The sequence below is a fragment of the Antrostomus carolinensis genome, unplaced genomic scaffold, assembly GCF_000700745.2.
Source record: "Antrostomus carolinensis isolate BGI_N321 unplaced genomic scaffold, ASM70074v2 scaffold4115, whole genome shotgun sequence".
Classification (NCBI taxonomy): domain Eukaryota; kingdom Metazoa; phylum Chordata; class Aves; order Caprimulgiformes; family Caprimulgidae; genus Antrostomus; species Antrostomus carolinensis.
In genome coordinates this window covers 124,500-144,475 of record NW_010318328.1, presented here as the reverse complement: position 1 = coordinate 144,475, position 19,976 = coordinate 124,500, and the positions used below count along the sequence as shown (strand labels likewise).

The 19,976-nt window shown below is 37.2% G+C and overlaps 1 protein-coding gene across 1 annotated transcript in view; it reads left to right on the top strand.

The window, feature by feature from the left end:
• Window positions 1–19,976, top strand: part of DACH2 (dachshund family transcription factor 2) — a 137,483-nt gene that overhangs the window by 72,924 nt on the left and 44,583 nt on the right. Inside the window, exons 4-6 of the mRNA XM_029085162.1 lie at window positions 175–347; window positions 11,950–12,085; window positions 13,954–14,034. Of these exons, the coding sequence (XP_028940995.1) occupies window positions 175–347; window positions 11,950–12,085; window positions 13,954–14,034 (390 nt within the window). The remainder of the gene's footprint in view (window positions 1–174; window positions 348–11,949; window positions 12,086–13,953; window positions 14,035–19,976) is intronic.

The window sequence follows — 19,976 nt, the reverse complement described above, 5'->3', positions numbered from 1 at the left end:
AATAATAACCATACAGCCTTTTCTGGAATGGAAAGACAATTTAACATATAATAACATATAATAGTACTGAGTTTGACTAGTCAATGTTCCAGTAGAATATAGACTCTAAAAATTAAAGTGTTGGGTTATAAAATGAGGGACTGACACATATAACCTGCCCTTGTTCTCTTTTAGGGATAGACCTGCCATTTATGATGATGCCCCATCCTCTGCTTCCCGTCAGCCTACCTCCCGCGTCGGTTGCAATGGCAATGAACCAGATGAACCACCTCAATACGATAGCTAACATGGCTGCAGCAGCCCAAATGCACAGTCCTCTTTCCAGGGCAGGGGCCTCTGTCATAAAGGTAAGAGTCTTCTCTGAGACTTGGAAAAGATAGGTTTTTGTGGCTAACAAAAACATTTACAATGGCTTTCTTAAGGAAGATAACTAAGAGACAATGAACTTTTACTGCCTGTAGCACACCTGGTCTGTTCCTGATTGTGCTTCAGTTTGAAGAAATACCCATGAGTACAGTCAAGATGCTCTGCTCTATCTACAAATCTGTAATGTAATTAAAACCAGATACTAACACTCCCTAGAGGCTAGGGGGAATAAGCAGTGCTGCATCTGTTAAAGCTCAAAAACTAAATGTCGTTTAAAATCAAACTTAATGTTACACTTCAGAGAGAATGCTGTAGTAGGTGACAGGAACTCTGGTGTGGTGCCATTCTGGAACAGGTTAATAGAGAAAATCATGAGAAGTACCTTAGTGAGTGTATTCTCTGGTAGCCACACCTGAAGTTCTTTATGGCTGGATAAAACTTGTTTATACTTTTGAAGGGCTTCTGATAGTCTCCTCCAAGCAGACAGTTTAAGAAAATTACATTCCTGTGTTGAGAGCTGAAGTCCTGCCACACACTAAAAAATATGTTGAGACAAGGAATTTTCAAAGTAGAAGGCTATAGGATCAGTGCACGTGAAGGATTGGTGCTGTGGGATTCTATAAAATACAGTGTGCCCTCTTTTTATTGAGCAAAGGTGGAAGGTTTTATCAGTCCAGCTTCTGTGTGTATTTGTATGTTTCTTGTTGACAGAATAAAATTTTGTCAGCTTTGAAAGGTATTTGGTTTAGTCCATTTTTCTTTCTTTTTTTTTTTTTTTTTTTAATATATCAGTCTATAGAGCTCTCTGTTCTGGAAAGTACATGTCTCTTTATTGTAATATTTATGCTCATTTCCATTCAGGTATCCCCATCATTCTGGAATCCCAAAGTTCTGAGTTGCTTTATTCTAATAACTTTCACTGATTTGCTAAACTTCATCTCTCATAACTTTATTGTAAAACACCTTAATTATAAAATACCATTATTTTATCATTGAGAAGGTTACTGTTGCCAATGTTACAGGCCAATTGTGAGAATAAATGAGTTAGGATTGTGTTGTACTTTCTATTGTCACAGCTTGCCGCTGCAGGAAATTTTGTTTCTGCATCAAGCAGGGAAAGAAACTAGTAGTACATAACCACATGTTTATTCTTTGTACTTGTGATTACTGATACCAGCATACTTTCAAGGGAGAAATGAAATCTCTTTTGTTGCACTACAGTAGCATAAAATATTTTGTGTCTTTGTTGCTGAGATTCTGGAGGTCTTCCTTTTTCTTCTGATCATCTTCCTGGCCCTGAGCATCTCCAAAATTCCCTCAGGTTGTTTTTCTTCTTTACTGAGAGTTCACTTCCAAATTAGGGCAAATGTTTTTTTTAATACTTTGATTTTGGTTTTGCTTTTTTGGATTCTGTGAGGCTGGTAAAATTCAGGGGGCGGTGTTCTCCAATTAGAGACTATTTAGGATTACGATCTATAAAAACTTACCAGTGTATCTGCAGAGTTATTGACTATGCAGGGGAAACATGATAGCTCTAATGTCCAACTATCCATTAGTTAGTGCACTAAATTATTAGAAATTAATTGAGGTTCCATTTGTTTCACTCAGTAAGCTTTTCTTTAACTGTTCAGAGACCTCTTGAGAAAACCATAACTTAAATACAGCAATGGAATATTTGTAGCAGCAAGTAGACTGCATAAGCTTTGATTATATTTTAGATTATATAGGTATGTCAAAATTAAGATAAAATATGTATTTTTAAACAATGCTAGTTCTTTGTCATATAAACTATAGGCTTTGCAAGCAGTTAGGTTTAAGGATGTTCTTAGCAGGCCCTTGCTGATGCTAGTTACTCATTTACAGCTATTTTTTCCCCAACACCTGCACTGGAGGATACACAATATCTCCACAGCAACAGTAGGTCTCACCAGCACTCTAGTGGGAATTATTTCCTCTACGTGATGTAGAGGAAAATACACCAGTGGCTGATGTGACACAGGTAAAGTGTGCATCCATTGCTATGTTACTCTCACCTGTCAAGTGATGCTGCAGCTTTCTCTCGTTTGTTCTGAGTGCTGAAACTAGATGAATTTTATTACAGACAGTGTGAGGCTCCTTTTGTCCTTTCTTTCCCTTATGTACAAACATCTGGCTCTGAATGATGATCAGTGAAATGAACAAAATGAAACATGTAAAAGAAAAGCATTGCTGCTGCTGTTATTTGTCAGCAGTATCACTTTTATTATGTGACATTATTTAAGTGCATTTAATAAGCACAAAAAAAATGACTAGTTTTAGATAGACTGCAATTCTAGCATCATGACATTACTTAAAATGGGAGAAATGAATCAAATATGTTGAGTGTGTATCTATTTCCATGCTGTGATGACTAAAATACCACTTGGCCTGTTTTCTATAGGTGTGAGAATCAGCTGCTTTATAAAGGTTTTGAATGAAGTCATTATGCTTTTTATATCACGTTTGCCATTTAGAAATAAGCTGTTCTACCAAGATATGCATGATCAGCAAAGTTAACATTTACTGCTCCAGAAAGAAATGTCATAACTATGAAACTTGATTTCTTCCTGACAGGAACACTATAAATTAGGCAGGCACAATGGCCAGGCTCGCAAAACCTTCTTGGCCATCTAGAATATGATCTGATGTGAGTACAGCAGCACCCGCTAGCAGGGCTGTAGCTGCTGTTCTGACAGTGCCCCCTAATAAACCCAGCCTCTCAGGGATTTTTCACCTTTCAGATCCATTTGAAACTTGGCTCAAATGGTTCTGAAGAATCTGTATAATTGGGGGTGTCATATGGCAAAAACAAAATTTGACAGCAACACTGACTTCACCACCCTTCTCTTCTCCCTCTTGCATTGACTCTGCTGTTAATTCTTTTTTTCCCAGAGCTATTCTTCAGCTGGATGTACTCTGCAATCCAGTTACTGGCCTAGGTGTAAAATGCTCTGTCAGCCTGGTCTTGAGGACCTGTCTGGAGTGGAACTTGGCTGAGTAGACTTGAATCACAGTGTAGGCTAGGAAGAGTAGTGAATAAATGTAGTATTTTACTGTCATCCAATAATTTTGCTCCTGAAACTAAGAAAAATCTACTCAGTGAGGATATTCTCAGGTCTTCAGAAGCAAAGTTTGGATAGGCTCTTTATACAAAAACTAAGGATTTTTTCACTGAAGTTTATAGGACAGTGCAACTCCAGAGAGCATTTTTATTTTACGGGGGACCTATAATGAATATGACTATTAATGTGCATTCACAGCAGATCATACAGTTTATCATAAAGGAGCTGTTAACTCCTGAGAACACAAATTGAGTAGAATGCTGAAAGGACACCTAAATCTTAACAGATCATTTAAATTACATTGGGTCCAAAGGAGTTGAGACCTCACAGCACATAATGTGGACGGCAGATACACGAGGAGGTGTCCCAGCTGTAAATGGCAGTAGCTTTTCTGTTCATTGACAGTGCTTTTGAACTTCAGAATCAGACCATGCCCATGTAACAACTCTCTGTCCATGGCAGAATGAGGACTCAAGCTGTGGATCCTCAAGCTGTGGACAAAATAGGCAGCAGGAGTGTTAAGGTAGTGGCATCGAGCCTGAAGTCTCAGTTTATACAGGTGAAGCTAAAAGCAGCTTCTGTGACTAAAAACCATAATAGCTTACATGATTTCAACCAAAAGGTGGGGAGGGTGCTGGGGGGGAGGTTTGGGATTAGGGAAAGTATAAGGACAGCTGGCAAGAACCATGTTTCTGGAGCTGTAACTATGTGAGTCTTTGTATATTCACTGAGAGACCACTTTCCCAGGTCTCTGAGACAGGTTGGTGGGACATGCTGTGGTTAGGGTGGGCTTGAAACTGTGGGAACTGAATCCAAACCAGGGGCCTTAAGCTGCTCTCATTTTGTGTTCAATATCAGAAGAGTACTGAAAGTAGAGGAGATTTGAGAGGCTCTTTTACCCTTTTCTCCTGGTTTTTCCTTGCTTCTTATTCTAGTCACCTCACATATTTTGCACTTTCCTTGCTTCTCTTGCTCATGTCTCACCCTTCCTCCTCCATCTCTCCTCCTTGTCGTCCTTCTCCCTTTCCTTCTGGCTTTCTAACAACCTCTTCTGAGCTGCTGAGGGATGTGCTTCTCCTGAGTAGGAGTATTTCTGCAAATTGGTTTCCTGCTGTCCATTTTTCTTCTATTGTCATCCCCTCATGCTTGCTGTATTCCCACTTTTCTCTTATTCTTTTTTCTGTTATTCTTCCTGCTCTTCTCCAGGTCCCAATTAGGAATAAATGGCATATTTTTTCAATGCAGCTGGAAAACCCAGAGAAAATAAGTTAAGATGAAATAGACATGCTTTGTTTCAAAAAAAACCTCAAAATAAAGCATTTCCATTTTTGTATTTGAAGTCATATTTCTTTCAGAATTTCACCTCAATGTATTTTAGAAACAAACCAAACCCCACTCACTTCTCCCCACTCCCTCCCAACCCCTTCCCCCCCAAAAAAATGGAGGGGGAGCCAGGAACATTGTAGGTGAAATGCAATGTTTTATTTTAGTGGAGAAACTGAAATCTTGGACTTCACATCAACTCTACATAATTTCTATCAGAATATTTTGGTCTGCTGATAAACAGAACAAAGCATTATTCGTACAGTGTGATCTAGACATGCAGTAAAAATTTTTGAGTCTCCTTTTTCTCTTTGTGTTCTCTTCTTCTGATTTTGTGGGATTGTTAAAGCATTTGTAAAAGATGTATATGACATGATTTTAAATTCCCTAAAGAGAATACAGATGGGCTGTGTAATTACTGCTGAGAGGTGCTATTTTCTGTGTGCTCTACAACTCACATTCATAATATTTACCTGACAGCCAGAAAAATGTGGCCATCTCGGAATACTCTGAAACAATTCTTCTCAGTATAAAAACATTTCTCGTTACAGAATTTATAACATCTCATTTCATATTTCTTTGTGCATTCAGTTAATTCTGAATTGTTTTCAGAATATTACAAGATTCATAAAATAAAACTTCGGTAAAGTTTATGTTATTTTTCTCATTATTAGATTTCTTCTGTCCCATTTCAGAGCGTGTGTTCATTGCTGGCAGCTTATTGCTGAAATGTGCACTAGAATATGTTAGAGGAGTGACATGTGAGACAGAGTAGCTCAAGTTTGCTTCTTACAGGGCTCTTTTGTGGCTGTATCTGTAGCAAAGGGGAAGTAAGTGTGCAGTTTTGTACCTTTTTATTCACTGATACAGAGAAACTGCTATGTTGGGAGATGTTCAGGTCCCTACAAACTGCATTAAATATCCTTCTCATCTCTTCTCCTTTGAAGGGAGGCGTATCCCTCTCCCTGCAATAAGAGTGCCTGGCTTGTTAACACCGAGGCACTTAGTTGCTAGGTTAAAGAATAAACAATTAATATTTATTTCAAACTTGCAAGTGGAAAAAAAATACAGTTAGAAGCAAGCACATCTTTTGCAAAGCTTGCAAGGGAATATTGTTAGGCCAAGCACATACTAGCTTTTAGTTCTGGCTCAGATCTTTTTAGTATTGGCTTAGTAATTTGCATTTGTACTTAATAACTAATATAGTTATAACGTAGATTAGACATAGCATTATCTCCATTAGTCTGGGGAGTGCCTTTCTTTCATTCAGTAGCAGCACTAGGTGAAACAGTTCATAGGATACAAGTTCATAGGGTACAAGTAGAAGGTTAGTAGCAGCACTAGGTGAAACAGTTCATAGGAGGGGTACAAGTAGAAGGTCTCTACTGCAAGATCCTTTCCAATTTTAGTCAGTGTTATACTTAAAGATTCAAAGTAAAATGTAAAGGTAAAATCTTAATATACGAGTGAAGGTCACCATAGTTTTCACATCACAGTGACTGCCAATTGAAGAAATGGTGAAGAAGGAAGCTCTTGTTTGGCTGTTTACCAATACCATCTGATTAACTGTGGTTTTCTGTTTGGCTGAGCAGCTGGCAATTAATGAATTGATAGGAAGTAGTCACAAGGTAATGGAGTTAGCAAGTGAACATCTGGTATTAAAAATCAGTAAACGTAGAAGAGTTTTTATGATTTCTTAAATTCGGAGGGAAAATAATTGCTAGTTGACTACAACTGAAACAACTATATATATGCAGTGAAAAAAATAATAGCATTTTAAATGGCAAAGTACATGTTTTCAGTGAATAACTTCCAGATACACTGCAAAAGACGAATGGGAGCCAGCTGGCTTTCAGACACACGGATCCTATCTTAGTTTTTAGACCAGCTGTTTACCTTGTTCATCTCCAGTTCTTACAGCAATTGGAGATACTTAACGTAGCTCAGAAGACCAGCAAGTCATCCATACTCTTTGTGTGTGCCCATTTCCAGACTGAGATGATTCAAAATACAGACCAAACCAGTGTTACCTTGCCCAGGAACAGTAACTCTAACCATCGTGTTTCTTGTCAGCCACTGTCTGGCATCATTTCAGATTTAGCCCAGCTTCTGCTTATTGTGTCAGGATTATTCTTTTTCCTTAGAAAACCTAAATGTCAATTATGTATTGCTTTTCTCAATAATGCATTAGTTATGGACTGTAAACTTTAGTACATTAAAAATGTACTTGTTATTAGAATTCAAATAGTATCAACCAAGGTCAATTGGAAGGAAATATATAATAAAATGTTATCAATTAAATTCTTTGCTAGCTGAAATTATGTTAACTTTTCTTATTCTTCTCTCTCATTGAGGATGGAATTCAGCCAGGGAGATAGGAGCAGTGATATCACAGGCACAAAATTGTGGTGGTTTGTGGTTTTGGATAGGAGGTGAGGAGGTCTGCAGCCAGTTTCCTGGGTGACTGCTCCTGGCTTCACAGACCTCCCAAGAGAAATGAGACTCTGGCTTCTAGGGTTTTTTAACTGTGTAGTCCATTTTGAGAAGCTGATTGGTGATTTGGCAAGCACTGGGAGATAGAAGTGTGGCACAATAAATGTTCCAGTGGTGAACTAGTGTGCAAATTAATGTTGGAAAATTTATTCTGCTAGTGCCTATGAACTCTCTGTTTTTCCAGCACGGTCATCAGCTCTGAATCTTTCTTATGATAGTTGAAAAGTCTATGCCTAAAGACAGTAGAATCCCCATTTTTCCTTCTTCTCTGCTTCATTACAAGACCTGGTGAATTCCAGCTCTCCTGCTACTGCAAGAGCCCTGTAGAGTACAGAAGCAGCACCTCAATTAAATATGAAATATCAAGATAAATGTCTGAATAAAAGATGCAGGACTCAGACAAACTTCCAAAACCTGCTTGTCAGCAGTGAAATGCCATTAAATCCTCTAGGAGCTCATTAATAGATTAACATTTGGAAGAGTAATTACAACTAGATTAGAACTAAGAATAAAGAAAAATAAAGGAAAATCCAGCAGCATCATTTCTCAAAACTCTTGATGCAAAATTAAGATCAATACTATAGAAAAATCAGAGGTAAGGAATTAAGGTCGAGATGTTAATGTCAAAAATAGGTAAGCTGTTCATATATATTTCAAATAAAACTACTGTGGATGCAACTGTTATGTAGTGTTTCATATTATTTGTGTGGAATACTCCCTCACAGGGGATAAAAAAGGGATATTGAGGTTAAATCAAGGATGTATCTGGAAATAGGGTGAGTTGATGACTTCAGTGCTGTTAACCTAAATCACAACTAAAATTAACAATGTCAAGCTTTGTAGCTACATTTTCTGAGCCAAAGCAAGACACTGGTCTTTAGTGAGACAGAAATATATTACCCTTCAGAAGGATTAAATACTGCAAAAGTCTTTTTTGAGAATTTATGTTACAGCTCTGTAAAGGGAAGAGAAAAGATAACGTAAAGTAGGTACTATAGTTAGATAAATAGGTGAGATCTTGAGAAATGTTTTAATTTTTCATATAATTCTCAGAATCTGGAAATTTTATATATATAATTCATTACATTATAACCTGGAATATGAATCTGGTAAATTTATGAAATAGGAAGAAATACAAATGGAGAAAATAGGACTTTATTTAGAAATGCTTCTCTATCTTCTCTATTATTGTGAGCGTACCTGCTGTAGAACCAGACTGCACAGCAGTGTGCTGGTGGGAACTGAGGGAAAAAAAGAAGATATATGAAAAGTAACAAGGTTGTAAAAACACATAGATGACAAATAAAATGAAGTCATCAATGTGTCAAAAAAATGTTAAGGTTTTAGATTTGCAATTTTCCTATTTAAATGCCCCCATTGATTTGTTACAAATACTGTTAACCCTGTGTTTGGAAAATGGTGAGGACATTATCACTTGTGTTCTCATTTGTAATAAAATAGATTAACTTGCTGTGAAATTTTAACTAGGCTGAGACACAACAGTAGCTACCTAATGAACCAGAGCACATTGCTGTTTAAGTAGCTAAATAGATGCATACTGATTACGGGACTGAAAAATGGATCTGTTTACTTGCAAAAAAAGAGTCTGTTCATAGTGTTATTCGTTATAGTAGGGGAAATTCAGCATTACATTGCTGAATTACACACAAAGATTTTGAAATAGACAGTTTCTCGATCCATATGCAGTCTTACATGATGATACTCCATCCTCATTTGTAATGTGTATGATACAGAGAAAATTTCAGCTCCTTTGCTTATAGGGAAAAGTGCCTCTTCCCTCTATATGTAAATTTTTGTAACTGGTAAGACATTGGATGACATAATCAACTAATTCTCTTAGAAAGTGATTCACTGTGTGATTAAGAATGACATTATTATTTGACACTTTTATTTCTGCCTGAACATTTCCAACCAAGACCCTGAGTTTGAAGGCAAATTACTTGAAGCAGAGATTATTTTATAGCAAGAGACAATGGGAAATGCAGTTACCAGAAGGAGCTTGAATACTTTGCTTTTCCAAATCATCAGCTTTTGAATTACTCAGATAACTCCCATTTAAGATGACATATATGGCTGTTTGTGTGATATCTAAGTGTTAATTCATAGTCATATTTGTTCATAGTTTTTTTTGCAGAACAGTTGGCATGTCCTCTCCTTGGCTATTCATTTTCATGGTTGCAATAGACAATGAAATTTACTTAAACTATGTTCTCTTCTGTAAAAGAAATCATTTCAAAATGATGTCTTAATTGTAAATTGAGTACTCTCTGTGGTTAAAAGAGAGGAAATAGTGCCAAAGAGGACTGTTAAAACTCAAATCCAGACAAACAGAATTACAGTCAAGAGTTGTAGCCTGTCAGCAGTAACCTCTTTGGAAGTGATTATTTACACAAAGGTAAAAGACACGTAATATTTATAAGCTCAGGGCATCATGCATATGATTTGTCATTTATTTAGGAGAACACTTCTAGGGTAAGAATATGACTTTTAAAATTAACTTAATAAGCAATCCATCCACAGTGTAAGTCATGACTTTTACTCTTCCACTCATCTCAGCAGCTTCTAAAACCACTCTTTTGGAGACTGAGAAGAAAGCACAGGAGAGTTTAAGATCTGTGACATTTTTCCCCCCATAATTGAAAATTTGTTTAAAACTATTCAGTTTGCAAAATTTTAACAACTTGTGACTCAACATAATAGATTCATATATGTTAAAACTTAATAAACATGTTTAATTAGCATTCAAAAATACTGCAATTAAACATCTCCCTTTAAGATTTATTAGTTATTGTATGTTCATTAAATAACAGATAGTTAGTGAAAAGAGACCCATTGAGGATTAACAGCTATGTAATAGATACACATCTGTTACATGATTTGGAGGCTCACTTGTTATTTAATGTACAATAACTATCCTATTAAAAACACATTCAATGCTACATTTTCAGCTGGTGTGATTGGAATAGGCAAATGCCACCTCTTGCTCTGAGGAGGATCCCATCGCACATTCCCTTTGCCTCATTCTCAAATGTATCTCTAAATAGGAAGATTCTCTAGTGTGGTTTAGAGAGATAGTTTTAATATAACAGAATATTCTTAAAATGTTGATCTTCCTGCCAGTGTTATTAATGAATTGCCTCAATAGGTTATGAGCAGAAGCTATTATGCTAGCTATTTATAACAGAAAAACTATTGGAATGTACCTTTCTCTTCCTAAAGCTATATTATTGATTTAGGATGCTGTCTAGCAAAAACTGCATAAAAAGTTCAGATGCTATTGAGTTTATTTTCAAAAGCATCTGGTAAATTGCCACCAAGTAGCCAGATTGCAAACTCCTAATGAAAAATCTTTGAGAACAGGTTAGAGAGGCAGAAAAATTGTGAAGTTCCTTTGAGACAGCTTCCACAGATTACACTGTAATTGTGGTTTTTAATGAGGTGGGGGCAAGAGGATCTTCCTTTTTTTTAAAAAAAAAGAAAGTAATATTTCACTTCTGAGTTTCCAGAGGGAACAAATGATTGCCAGGGATGAGGGCAACTCCAAAGATGCAGTTCCTGGAATTCTGTAAATTCAAGCATCTCTTTGTTAGTATCTCTCCATTGGAACTACACTTTCCAGAACTTGTAATAAAGGATTTAAAACATAGAAAGGATTATAAGAGAAGAATATCTAGAGTATCTCAGGCCATGATCTGTCCCTTGTAGAAGATGCTTAATGTTTTGTTGGTCCTGGGAACAGGAATGAAGGATACCAGAATTTTGAATTAATTGAGAAAAATTATACACGTGGACTCAGTGGGTTTTAAGGCTTCTCAAGTGTTTATATAAACTCTTGCCTTCCTCAAAACAGGATGAATTATTACTTATGCCATGCTTGTCTAACCTGTTCCTAAAGATTTTTACTGATGAAAACACCACAGCATCTTCAGGCAGTCTGCGAGTATTGGTACATAAAACTGCAGAATTTCATTCTGTTCATTTTTATAATTTCTTACCTTTTTTTCCTCCGTACCTAAAGTACTGTGGATACTTAATTAGAGGTTAATATCAAAGTTTTGTGTGCAAATGTACACATAAGAATTTGCAAGTACATTCTTATTTTTGTTAGCCAATGCTGCTTGTCATACAAAAGTGAAGTTCTTACCAGTGCCACAGCTTTTAAAATTTGTATGGATGCTTTCCTGAGAAGATACTGATGTAGTTTATTCAGGTACAGATTCTTAGTGAGTTTACGAATTTTACTGCGTTTAGTGACTGTTTATTCCAAATCTGAATTGTTTATTTGAAATGTGACTCATATACACCAATTTTACTATCTGTAGATTAAAAGTAGTTTGTGTAAAGAACATGAAAGAACATTTGTTATGTTGTTATGTGTGAAAAATTTAGAAAATAAAAGGTTAACCAAGAGAAAAAAAAAAGAAGAGGTAGCAAATTCTGTGTCATGACACAAAGGATGAAGAGCTGTGCCCAGATACATTGCATGTAGAAGGCTGTCCTCTCTGGCTACAGGAGACTGGACTGCTCTTTTGATGTGAATTCTGTTCTCTTTTTATCTCAGGAAGACGATTTGTTACTGCTGTTTTAGCCAGCTTCATTTTTTCATTGAACTTCAGTGAAGTTCATGAATCAAATTGCACAGACCTTGTTTTATTTCTGTTTCAAGGAAAGGATTCAAGACAGCCCTTCTCCAGCTCCATCTCTAGAAGACAGTCAGCGGCCCGGGAGCCACGCTTCCTCCCATCAGAGCAGCAGCGTGTCCAGCTCGCCGTCCCAGTTGGACAACACACCAGACAGAATTGGTTAGTGCTCTGCAGCCTCACGCCCCTGCGCAGTTACTGACCTCAAGAATTTTAGAAGTTCGTTGAGACAAATACTTCTTTGCTGGGAAATTCAGGATAGCACTGACTTGCTAAAAAAACCCAGAAAGTTTGTCACTATAGTTTGTTTCAATAGGTTCATCACTATGCAGAACCCAGCCCCTCAGATTAATTGTGTGCCAGTATCCACCCATGCAGAGAAGATACCACCCTTTCTCTGGTATGACCAACTTCTCTTGCATGCTGGAGTAAGAAAGTGCCTCTGAAGGCACCTGGAATTGAGAAGCAGCAAGATATCTTTTTCTTTGTATGTATTTCAGAAAAGTCACAGATTATATGATGGCTTTTCTGTTCCAAAAACTGCCTCATGCCCACACATTCCCTCGTCAGCACAAAGATGAGGGCTTTTTATGTTTTTTGGTCTCTCCACCACAGCTTTCACAGCTTGTGCATTATCGATCTTGTGTTTAAAATGCTAATTCAGTCTAGAGGAAGTTTTGATCCTATTCTTGATGCTTCCAAGAGGGATCTAGGGCAAGTCAATCACCATCTCTCTACATCAGTGTATGTCAACAGTGTTGTCTTCACAGTGACTGGAGCCTATGCAGGCATTGCTGAGCTAGATTTAAACCACAAAACCAGTGCATCTGTGTAAGTCAGTGTAGACTTCACTTTCAGCAGGGAACTACTCAGCTGCTTGCTGGGATTTTGCAGTTTTGACTCTGGTCCGTGCAGCAGCACCATGGGAAATTCAGCACAGCACAGCTGACTCTACACAAACTAGTCAGTGGAACCTGAACTGCTTTCCATAAGGATATGCACACACAGGACAGAGACTAGAGAGTAGATTCCCCTCAGCTTTTTCATATGTAAAATAGGACTAGAAATAGAGAGGACAAGAAATGTAACTTCCTATGGCAGCAGTGCAAAAGAGACTTGTCCTCACTTTTGAAAGCTACTCTGACTTGTTTTATTAATAACAGTAGCACACACTGCAAGCCTCTGGGCTCAGAAAATGGTGCTGAAAGCTTTTGAAAGAAAACTAGGTTTTATTTGAACTAAACATTTCTCTGTGTTGAAGTCTTAACACTTCCTGTTGTAAAGATATGTATATATACTCTGTATCTATATAAATATGTATACTTTTGCACTTTTGCAATTTTTGTTTTTTTTTTAAACCTTTCACTAAAATATGACTGTGAAGTTTTTAACCACTGTCCTCAGTGGAATAACTTTAAATTTTGCAATTGGTTAATTGCAGAGAAGAAAATGTTTTAATCACATAAGAACAAAGAAAATGGGCATCCTGAAATTATAAACTTAACACCTCTCACTGATCTTGCAGGTGCTAAGTAAAGAATTTCTTTCAATACTACAGCATATTGGTTTTTTGGTGTCATCTATCAGTTTAGGTTACTATCTCTCTATCTGTATTTTTTATGAAGATTACTGCTTTATAGATAATTAATATTACTTAAATCCTTAAATATATTTTTTCCCCAGAATGATTTCTGTGTAGTGCTTTTCTAATTAGTTAATTTGAATATTTCATAAGAGAGCACATTCATCTCAGTAATAATTTGGGTTCTATTTTGGTATCTTTGTTTAATCAACTTGAGCAAATTTGCTTTGCTGTGTATTTTACTTGCCTTTAAGTGCTGAACTGGGACAGTGAAATGGTTAATTATGGACAATAAAAACCATCAATTGCTTTAGAACTTATATAGTATAAATAAATGTTAAAATAACAAAATATTGACAAAGAGGAGATATAATTGAATATTTTCCTCTCTTCTGACATTTTTTTACTTACAGTGTTATATATCTGTGCACTCTGATTTTTTTTTTAGCTATGCTGACCAACAGCAGGGAAGGAGAACTCATTGATCAAGAAACTGGGACCAGCTTAAAAAAAATCCAAAAGGAGAAAGGTAAAATTACAGACTGTTTTCCATCTCAGGCATTTAATTACACTAATGGGGTTTATTCCTTTTTCTAGTATTCTGCATATGCAATGGCATAATATTATAAATTTAAGAGAGCTAAGTGCCTAATTGCAATGAATAATGTATCCAGTGAATTTACATGGCGTTCTCCTTAGGAAGTGTAAACAATCAGATCTTTGCTTCTCTCTGTTTATATAGTATGGGGTTAATATTTTGTCGGTCTTTTGACTCAATTATTTATGAAGTTCCTAGCAAATATTTGATTAGTCACATGGTGTTGTTTCTTCTTCTCCAGTGGATGTGTGTGCAGACTGCTCTAACGCTGGTATGTAGGTGAGGGAACGAAACTATTTTTTGTGTCTAATAATATTACGTTGCCTCACAAGTGAGGGGCAGCAAGGGAAGAAGTGGTGTTTGGCCTGTAGTGATTGTCCTGTAGGCAGGGAAGTGCCTCCTCTGGCAGGTGTATTCTGGTGGTGCCTACAGAAAGCACCATACAAAATGAACACCTGCAGGAAAAAGAAGATGAGATAAAGAAATAAAAGAAAGCTGAAGGTAAGTGAATATTGGAAAAGTACTGCAAAGGCAGATGCTGAAGGAGATATTAAGGTTTCAGAGTGAAAAAGATGTGAAGGAAAAGAAAGAGAAGTGACCAAAAGAGGAGACAACATAAGCTCAATGTACTTACAAGTCTACTGTAAATATTAACATTTTATCATAAAGGAATACACAAACTGGCTTGTATTTTGATTAAGGTGATGTTAGTGTATTTTCTGAGAAAACTAAAAAGATGGGTATAGACAACTTTATGAGCTACTCAAAAGAGAATTTGGAGGCTCCATGTGCCCTGTGGTTCCAGAGTTATATAAAATTATTTGAGCAGATTCATGATTTTGTATGATCGGCTCTGTTCCTTAGACATCTGTGACTGATCTGATCCTGTCAGGGGTAGGAAGAGCCTGAATCTTCCTCCTTCCCTTATTTTTTTTTTTTTTTGGTATTCAACTGTCTCTTTTTGAAAGCAGAAGAAGCTGTTTTCTATTAATTGGTTTCTCCAGGCATTTAAGCACTTTCCTCCTGAACCCCAAAAGAGCCCTTTTGTGCCATTCTGTGATAATTTTCTGTCTGGATCATTGTGCTTAAATCCTTCCCTCTTGACTCCTGTTGGCATTTACGGACCAACACCAGAGGCTAAACAGTTATCAACCATAACTTCATTCCTAAGAGTAAAAAATTACATTTCTGCAGTAATTACATAGGTGAGTATTGAATCTAAAGCTGAAAGTGTAGTTGATTTTAACTTTATTGAACTGTGCGTGGTTTTTTGCCACATTTAGTCATTTTTCAGCAAAACAATTCAGTACTTATGGGGTTCTGAGATGCAAATCATGTAGTTATTGGTAGTAGCAGTCCTGTCACTCAGGATGGATGAAGGAAGGTGCTGTTTAAGAATCAGAAAAGACAATTTAGAAATCCCAAAAAGCGTGAAAATAATTTAAACCCCACCACCTGTGAACCCAATTCCCAGGCTCCTGTGATCGTTGAACGTTCCTTGTAACACGTACGAAGTCACAAAGATCTGGTGCTGACATTTTATGTAGCATAATTCACCTTAAGATTAAAGTTGTATAGAATTATTCATTTCCTGATCTACATTTTTGCATAGTATTATTTGTCTTCAGTAGGTTATGTCCTGGGAAATATGTCTTTATACATGTGTTACTTCTGCATGCACTTAACGATTTTTTAGGATTAGTTAGTGTTCAGAGATTCACCTACATCAGAAAAAAGTGCTTCAAAATCATGAGAAAATTTAAATTATCATTTTAAAAACAGAATAAGGTTTCTGTTTTCCTCCTTGGTCTGCACAGGTCAGATTTTTCTCTGAAAACATGAGAACAATAAATTATTTCTTTTTGTCAAGTAAAGATGTAATTTTCAAGTAATCTCACGGGCCCCGGAACCGAAACCTTTTGACAACGTTACAATGGGACAAATGCTGCAATTTTAAAGGCACTGACATTATATATCCAATAATTTCAAGCTGCTTTTGCATTTGGCAGTGTGACAGACAGAGCTGTGTGACAGTTCCTGTAGGAATCTCTGCTTTATGGGATACCAGCAGCACCCAGTAACGGATGGATGGCCCCAGTAGGACAGGGTCAGTGCTCTGCTCCTGAAAACCCCCAGCCTGTGTGTGCTGGGCCTTTCTGTCACCCAGTACAAGTGCTGTTACTCCTCAATGTTTTCTCTCACCCCAGTACAGATTCTTTATTCCTAATACTATTATTATTCTGTTGGGTATAATTATTTTGGGCTCTGGTGCACCTCAGACATGTTGAATGTTTTTCATAGTCAGATGTGGGCAGTCACTGAAGAGTGTGATCTGTGCTGGCTTGCTCAGCAAAATACGTACGTGTAATTTGTATACAGAACGAGCTTTGTTTTTCAAAACCTGCCATTACTTTTACTAAGGCAAAATATATTTACCATGGAAAAGATTTTCAAAGTTATTAAGAAGGAATGTAGTTAAAATAAAAGTATCAACATTTATTAAGTATGACAAGTAAGCGGTTTATACAGCCGTGGCAAACATATGTTTTCACATCTGTTTTGAGTAATATCATCATGATTTTAAAAATGATTTATAGCTCTGCAGGCCATAAAATGCCAGCTTTGCTGTAAGCTGGAAGTTTTCAAACAACAAAGAAATTATTGAAGGCATATATTGAACATGTTTTTGTGTTATACACCTTGATATAACTTTACAAATCTGAGCACTCTGTAACAATTAAGACAGACACAAATGAAAATTAAGTAGCTAAAATTTAGCAGTAGTACTACTTTTGTGAAATCTTAGCATAAAACCCAGTAAACACTATTGTAATTATTATAGGTAAATACTGTGATATCCCTCAGGATGTACAATTTTTGTTTTCCATATCCCATTTTAAGTGATCTCAGCACCAGACAAAAATGTGCCGCTTTGTTCTCATCAAAGTAATTTCAAGGTAATTAGGGCTGAAGAAAATATAGCTTAATAGTGTTTCTTTAAAAGACAGTTCATATCCAGTTGTATTGAGCTCTTTGCATATGTTGGTGAGGCAGAATTTACAGGAATAGTGGCCGTCTCAGCGCAGAGGGGTTAGAGCCCAGACAGACCAGTACCTGTAAGCTTTTTGAAGGAGAAATGCCATTAAATCTCAATTTCTCCACATCCTTTCATCATCTTTTGGGGAAGTATGGTCAGGCTTAACATTAGAGGACAACGAAGTCAAACCTCTTTTTAGGTCTGCAATTTTTTGGTGTTTTTTTATACAAAATACATTGTTATATTTTTGTCAAACGTCTTTAACCATTATGGTGCCCAAGTATTTTGCCTGTGCATCCGTATCAGGGTGTGAGTGAAAACCATATGAAGAGTAATCTGGACTTTATTTTGAAATCACTAGTGAAAGGAAACAGAGTTAGAAAATCCCCTGCAGAACAGAGCCCCAGATGTTTACAGAAACTTAAACACAAATTCTTCCTGATTGTGCTTACTTGATATGTCTGGTTTTAAGCAGTTGCATTTTTCCTGCACAATTGCTCACAGAAATTAAACTTTAAATTCATCTGCTTCAGTATATATCCTGGAAAAAATCTCTATTGTATGGGAAAGGATTGCATTTGACACAGCCCTGTGTAGGCTTTATGGAAACCTCTGTATGAATTCTGGCATGAGGAAGGTTAAACGAGCCAGAAAAGAATTTGGCCATGCCTTCCCGTCGGATTCAAATGCCGGTACAATGATTCTGTTTGACTGCATGACAAGAAATATTTCAAACTCCTCGTATAGGATGGAGTAATAACAGACAGTGGCCCAACTCTTGCCACAGACATCAGTGGGAACGTTCACTGTGTCTTGGGTGGGAACAGAGTTGGGCCAAAGCCTGGTATTTTGGAAGGTCGCTCCCCCAGCAGTTACTGCTGGTTGTTACTGGGGACAGGACTGGACACGCTCACCGGCTGTGCGGGTGCTGTGCAGCAGTGACGTTCCCTGAGCCCTGCTGAGTCCCAGGCACACACCAGCCCTCCCCCTCTGCTCTCATTTTAGCAGGAGGCAGAGCACGATGTGTGGGTCCTGGGGTGACCATGGTGTGCTTTGAGCCGGGGTTCACACGGGTGTTCGGGGCGCTGGAGCTGCACTCCACCACAAGTGAACCAGGGTAAAATTTCATAGGAAACTTTCCTAAATGACCAGTATCTTCAGCTGTTCCCACTGTTCAGGCAGACTTTGAGTAGAAATAAAGATTGTGTTTGTTGAGAAAGTGATTTGCTCTGAATTTCCCAGAGCTGCTTGGTGGCAGTGCCACCCTCCTTTAGCCCAGTCATCTGCATCTTCAGAGCACAAGTCTGGGCTCAAGGGCTGTGCCTCATGTTTCCAGTAGCCTCCAAACCTGTGCGTCTGGCAGCTATTCCTTTTCGTTTTATTAAAGAACACCTTTCCCTTTATTACTTCAAGGAAATGGGAATTTTGCATCATTTCTGTCAGCTGAGTGAAATATTTTCAGATGGCCAGAGACTACGGTAATGAAAGAATAACTATATTTATTTCTTGTATTTCATTAGCGGAAAAGAGGTTTTATGCTGTTTAAATTAATCATTGCCAAAGGACAGGGTTACTCACAATGTGAGGGGAGGAGAACGAGCAGGTGCAGAACACCTGAAACAGCAACAGGCCTGGGTGGTGGGGGTGTCCTCCAGACAGAGGACTTTTCAACAATTCATCTGAAAGCATCCAGATGGAGAGTGCAGGGAACAAGGGGAACTGAGTATGAAGCTGTACCACACAGCATCTATACAAAGTGTTCGATAGGTGCCAACACTTCAGATGCTCACCGTGCTGTTTCTTTGATGTATCAATAGATGCATGTTAAAGATATAATGAGAAAAAAAGACATTTTCTTCATGAGTGTGTTCATGAGTCTCCTCCTGAGATACACAAAAAACTCCCTGAGTTAGAAGTGAAATCATGTTCCCTTTGGTACATGAGTGTGTATATTGGAGACCCAGGATCATTTCCTAAGCACTGGGTGCAATCATACTTGGGTTTATAAGTTGCAAGGGTTTGTTTTTCTAAAAACCTGAAGTGACATGCGCAGTGCAAATGTTCACTGGAAAATTCAGAGTTATTTTTACATTTTCTGTCCTCTGAGAATACTGAAAGATAGAAGCACAGTGCTCTATTCTTGGTAGAGAGGCTTTTTCCACAAGTTGTTTTTTTTTATTGTTGTTGTTAAATTTAACCTGCAAGTGAACTGACAACTGTTAAAATGGTGGCCTAAGAGTAGATGTGTTCTTTCATCAGTCAGTCAAACCAAAAAAAACCCAAACCCATGAAACCAAGGGTTTTAAACTTATTAACACTTTAGATTCACAATATATGTAATAGAAAGTAATGCTAGAGCTTTAATTTTTAAAGTGTTTAGACTGATATAATTATGATTGTGTGTTTAACCATTGCTGAAACATTTATAAATACAAGGGCAGTTATGCAAGAGGTATTAATGAAGTATTCCAAGGTCACATCTTTAAGTTTATATTAGAACTTTATTTGCAGAATCATTTTTAAGAATGCATTTTTTCTCAAGACTAAAATACTTGCTTCATAATTATCTTGGCTGCTGGACCAAGAGTTTCTTACATTGATATATAATTTATTAATATATTTTATTTATTAGATTTCAGTGACTTTAATGTATTTCTGTCTAAACACTACAAATTATGAGTCTGTATAAATGTGCTGAAATCATGAAATTTTCTATGCTGAAAAGGCTTTGGACCGGTTTTTTCCGTAAGGTATTCCTGTAAGTCCATGGAATAAAATGGGCAAATAAGAATGAAATAAGATGGAAATAAGGCAACTGCTCTCCAAAGTCGGGTTG